At 48.5% G+C, this 5,673-nt stretch overlaps 2 protein-coding genes across 2 annotated transcripts in view; one reads left to right on the forward strand and one right to left on the reverse strand.

Annotated features, from left to right (window-relative positions):
* The window catches only part of LOC106810098, a 32,241-nt gene that overhangs the window by 22,969 nt on the left and 3,599 nt on the right, over positions 1 to 5,673 (reverse strand). The gene's annotated exons all lie outside the window — the stretch shown is intronic.
* The window catches only part of LOC106810097, a 20,349-nt gene continuing 19,919 nt past the window's right edge, over positions 5,244 to 5,673 (forward strand). Inside the window, exon 1 of the mRNA XM_014813369.1 lies at positions 5,244 to 5,493. Within this exon, the coding sequence (XP_014668855.1) occupies positions 5,420 to 5,493 (74 nt within the window). The 5' untranslated portion in view covers positions 5,244 to 5,419. The remainder of the gene's footprint in view (positions 5,494 to 5,673) is intronic.

A 5,673-nucleotide genomic window follows, 5' to 3' on the forward strand; every position in this document is an offset into this window, starting at 1 on the left:
CGTAGGCGTGCTCGCGTAGTGTGTGGTGGTCGTTAGGTGCGCGCGCTGGTGGTGCCCGCCACAGTGTGGTAGGTGCTCGGCGTGCGCGCGTGTAGTGTGGTGTGTTGTGCGTACGGTGCTCGCCGCGCGCGCGTGTGTGTGTGGTAGTGTGCGCGCGTGCGAGGATGCACACTGTGGCTGTGCTGTGGGTAGGTGCTCGCGGCGTACCCCGGTGCTCCATACTCTGTGTGTGTGTGCGTAGGTATACTCACCGCCGCGGCGCGTGTGTGTGGCGTCGTAGGTGCTCGCGCACGTGTGTGGTGCGTAGGTGCTGCGCGCGCGTGTGTTGTGTCGTAGAATCGTGCCGGCGTGGTGTATCCCCCTCTCGGCCCAGCCGCTCGGACAGGTGTTAGCGTGTGTAGGTCGGCGCGCGCGTGTGGTGTGTGCGTGGGTGCGCGCCTGCGCATGTGTGGTTCGTGCGGTAGGCTGCTTGCGCGCTGTGCGAGCTCCTGTGGTCTGGCTAGGTGCTCACGGCCGCGCCGTCAGTAACGGCCTGTTTGTGCGTGCGTAGGTGCTCGCGCGTGTCGTGCGGTCCGCGCGGTTGTGCGTTTAGTGCCGCGCCGTGTGTTGCGTGTGTAGCCGTGGCAGGCGCGGCGTGTGTGTGCGTGGGTGCTCGCGTGCGCGTGTGCTGTGTGCGTAGGTGCTCACGCGCCGCGTGTGTGTGCGTAGAGTATGCTCACGCGCGCGGGTGTCTTGTGCGTAGGTCTCGCGCGCGTTGTATTGTGCGTAGATGCTCACGGCGCGGCGTGTGTGTGTGTGCTAGTGCTCACGCTCTGCGCGTGTGTCGTGCGTAGATGCTCACGCGCGCGTGTCTGCCGTAGGTGTCGCGGCGCGGTAGTGTTGTGTGGGCGTAGGTTTGCTCACGCGTGTGTGTGTGCTGCGGCAGGTACTACACGCGTGGTGTGCTGTCGTGGTGCTGTAGGTGCCTCGCCGAAAGCGCGGCGTGTGTGTAGGTGCTCGCGTCCGGTGTGTGTGTTGTGCGTAGGTGCTCCACGCCGCGCCGGTGTGATGTGCAGTAGCGTGCTCGACGCGTCGTGTGTGTTGTGCGTGCAGCGTACTCACGCGTGCTGGTGTGTTGTGCGTAGGTCGCTCCGCGCGCGGCTGTGTGTGGTGTAGGTGCTCGCGCGGTGGTGGTGTGATCGCGTAACGGTGCTCACGCGGCGTGGGTGGCGGGGGGTAGCTGGGTAAGTCAACACCATACAGGTCGAGTAGCGGCAGCCGACGTGAGTTCGATAATGCGCCTGTATCCGTCGCTGTTTCACGACCCGCACCGCGACAAGGAACAGCAACGACGAGGGGCAGTGACGTACGCACTGCGTAAGTTTCCCCGCACACAACATCTAATAGGAGAAACAGTGATGGGCCGCGACTGTGACGATGTCGGATATGTGACGTCACGCGCCGACGTGACGTCAGCGGTTCACTTCGACACTCTGTCCGGAAGCTAGAGGAAAAAGCTAGGCGAGGATGGCTGAGGGCAGATGCTGGGGGGAGGATGCTGGGGAGGATGCTTTAGGCGAGATGCTGTGGGGAGCGACGCTAGGTAAGCGTGCGGGGGCAGAATGCATGGCTTGATCGTAACCACTATTATACCCTAAGCTGACTGAACATCCAACTGATCAATCTATTCCAATCAACGGAACCTGTCACGTTTGGGCGACGCACAGTCCGGTGCTCATAATTATGATATCGCGTCGAAGGCAGGCCGAGACAAAGTAGAGAAAGCAGAGAAAGTAAGTAAAGAAAGAAAGAAAGAGAGAGAAAGAGTAACTGAGAGGAGAGAGAGAGAGAAGAAATGAGGAACGAAAGGAAAGAGAGTAAGCAACAGCAGAGAAAGAGAGATGAGAGGGCGAGAAAGAAGAGAGAGCAGCGTGAAAGAGAGAGAGAGAGACCGAAATGAGCACTGGGAGATGAGAGAGAGAGAGAGAGGGAGAGAGAGAGAGATGAGAGAGCCGATGGTACTGTATAGACGGTATAATGAGAGTAGAGAGGAGAGCTAGGGCGAGAGAAGTTGGTTTAAGGTGTGAGTGAGCACGACAGCATCACACACACCACACACACAGCACACACACAAGCAGTCACACACTCACACCACCACACACACACACACACACACACAACGCACAGCCACAACACAGCATTACGCACGCGTTCCGCGCCGCCATACACCACACACACACATCACACACACACCACACACACACATACTACTACAGACACACCAACACGCACACGCACACACATACGAGACACAGATCACACTACACGCGCGCGCTCAGCACAACACACCACACACCACACACACACAGCACACACACTTCACGCACTCACAGCACACAGATGGAGAGAGAGAGAGAGAGGAGAGCAGAAAAAAAGAAAAGCGGGAGCGGAGAGAAAGCGAGAGAAAGCAGGGAGTGGGGTGGAGAGTAGGCAGTGAGAAAGATAACTGAAGGAGGAAGAGTGAATGAATCTATCCATCTGTCTACTCAATCTATCTATTCATCTTATCTATCTATCTATCTATCATAGTCTATCTATCTTATCTAGTCTATCTATCTATCTATCGCTATTATCTTATCTATCTATCATCTATCGTATCTATCTATCTATCTAATTTATCTTATATCTATCTATCTAATCTCATTCTATTCTTCATCTATTTAATCTTAATCTATCTATTATCTATCTAATCTATCTATCTATCTTATCTATCTATCCTATTTATCTATTTCCTATCTATTAAATCTTCTATCTATCTATCTATATCTATCTATCTATCTATCTATCCTATCTTCTTCTATCTTATCTATCCATATCTATCTATCTATTAATATATATATCTATCTATCTATCTATTTATTATATCATATCTACTCTGATCTATCATCTAATTTATCTATCTTACTATCTATCTATCTATCTATCTATTCTATCATATCTATCCTATCTATCTATCTTATCTATCTATCTATTCTATCTTATCTATCTTGTCCGAGGTCGTATCTGTGATCTCGTCGGCATTAGGTTCGTGAGGGGGTTGTGGGGTGGGGGGGGGCGGCGGGGTGTTTGTCTATCCTTGTATTGACAGCATGAGTATGTTCGGGGGGGGGGGGGGGGTGGGGGTGGGGGGGGGGGTGTGGGGTGGGCGGGGTGGGTGGTGGGGGGTGCTGGGCGTGGTGCGGGCCCGTCTGGCCGTGGGGGGGGGGGGGGGGGGCGCGGGGGGTGGTCGGGGGGGGCATATCTGATTGCTAGTGTTAGTCTATCTTGTATCGTATCGTATCTGAATCTTATCTAGTCTGAATGCGTATCTAGGTGCTATGGCGTATCTATCTATCTACTGATCTATCTACTCTTCTATCGTATCTATTCTATCTATTATCTAGCTCTACTATCCTAGTTTATTTATCAGATCTATCTATCTATCTTATCTATCTACTTATCTATCTCATCTATGCTATCTAATCTCATCTATCTATCTATCTATCTAATCTATCTATCTATGCTATCTATCTATGCTATCTATCTATCTATCTATCTAGTCTAGTCTATCTATCTACTATGCTATCTATCTATCTATCTATCTATCTATCTATCTATATATATATCTATCTATCTATTATCTATCAATCATCTACTCAATCTATCTATCTACCTACCTAATCTATCTATCTATCTAATCTATCTATCTATCTTTCATCTATCTAATCTATCTCATCTATCTGTCTATCTGGCTATCTATCTATCTATCTATCTTTATCCTATTCTATTTAGTCTACTTCCTATCTATCTGTGTATATGTGTGTATATGTGTGTATATATATGTGTGTGCACATTCACAGTATAAATCTATTATAGTTGCGCGTGATCTTTTTTCCTCTGCTTCATCTTCTCTCTCTCTCTTTTCTCTCTCAGTATCTCTCTCTCTCTCTCTCCTCGTTCGCACTCTGTAAACGCACGGCTATTGAAGTGGGGTGGCTCTGGGAGTGAACGGTCATATAATACTGCATTATATCATACCCATTATAGATAGTGTGCACTCTATCCATATTAATGGCATCGGGTTTTTCATGTCAAACAACCATGATGCACCATAATTTTAAAACTAGGATTTTAACAAAATAGTATTTCATTCGGCAGATACTGTTCGTGAGCGAACACTGATCTTCCACTAAGCTAACGAAAATATGGTACAACCAGGCAACTATTGATTATTAATGTGACTGTTAAGAATTAATTTGCTCTAGGAATTAAAAGGAATTTCATTACATGAAAATACTGAGGTATCAGAATGCCGATGTATAGAAACCAGACAATATTTTGCTGGCTGATTGAAATGTTAATAGCGACATTTCAGCTGTGAAAACATTCACCTTATAATGATTAAAGTTGGACATTGATTCTAACAAATTTTTCACGTCAATTGCCTCTGCATGCGGCGAATAATGTTATTACAGGCTGAATGCAATCGATTTTCGACAAATTATTACATTTGGAAGATACCTGGCATTCGCAAACACAGCGTACAATCGCTGTGCTACAGAAATTTAGTACTTGATAACTCGTTCTGTATAAAACAATTGTTTCAAGGTACCAACCGAGAGATGGGAGCTACACGACATAACTTGATAACTCTGATCAAACAATTGTTTCGCGTAAATGTCGTCTATTTGCGGACACGTTCATTGTCGAAGCTGTGGAGAGGACTCGTGCATACAACTTGTGATCGCGCGAATGCTTCAACATAAAGAGAATCAAACAGTATGAAAGAAAAAGTGTACGAAGACTAAAGAATTTGATCAAAAGATGATCTATGAACTTTATATCGATAGCTATTTGTACTATATTTATTATTCTGTGTAATGCCCGTTTCGGGCCATAGCCGTTTAGCTGCGCGCACCCACTCAAGCGTAGCGCTTCCCCTGAAATAATCAGCTAGGTCAACACGGGGAGGGGGGGCTAATCTTCCCGAGGCGCAGTCAGCTTGCGTGGATGCTGCGATCGCATTCAGCTGTCAGGACCGCGCGCAGCACGAACACACTGATCGCTCTCCGCTCCTAGGTTCGTCCGACTCTGTTTCTTGTTGATACTGTTACCCGTGCGTATATATATACTATACTATATATTATACTATATATTACTATATATTGCGTATATATTATACCACAGCAGCGTCTCTACGTGGCGGTGGTGTAGCATCTTGGCGGTGGTGTAGACAGTTGTACCTGAACTGTACATGGATACGTGAGCGAGCGAGTGAGCGAGAATATTTGGGGAACTACGATCAGTGTGTGCGCCGAACCGTCCCAGAGCGAGGTTGATACTTCCGTGCTCCCGTACTCGCTTGCGTTCGTGCGTGCGTGCGTGCGTGCTAGCTGCAGGAATGGCAGCTTCCGCTAACTCCGAAAGCAAAACATCGTCAACGACTAGTCTGCCGGCAACGAGCGCTCACATCAAGTAAGTATATACTGCATACACAGCACCGCCTGTCTCTCGATCTCTACTCCGTCTCTCTCTTCCTACTCCGTCTCTGTCCCTCTCTCTCCTCTCTACTCCGTCTCTGTCCCTCTCTCTCCTCTCTACTCCGTCTCTGTCCCTCTCTCTCCTCTCTACTCCGTCTCTGTCCCTCTCTCTCCT

Source organism: Priapulus caudatus, unplaced genomic scaffold (assembly GCF_000485595.1).
Source record: "Priapulus caudatus unplaced genomic scaffold, Priapulus_caudatus-5.0.1 Scaffold410, whole genome shotgun sequence".
Lineage (NCBI taxonomy): Eukaryota > Metazoa > Priapulida > Priapulimorpha > Priapulimorphida > Priapulidae > Priapulus > Priapulus caudatus.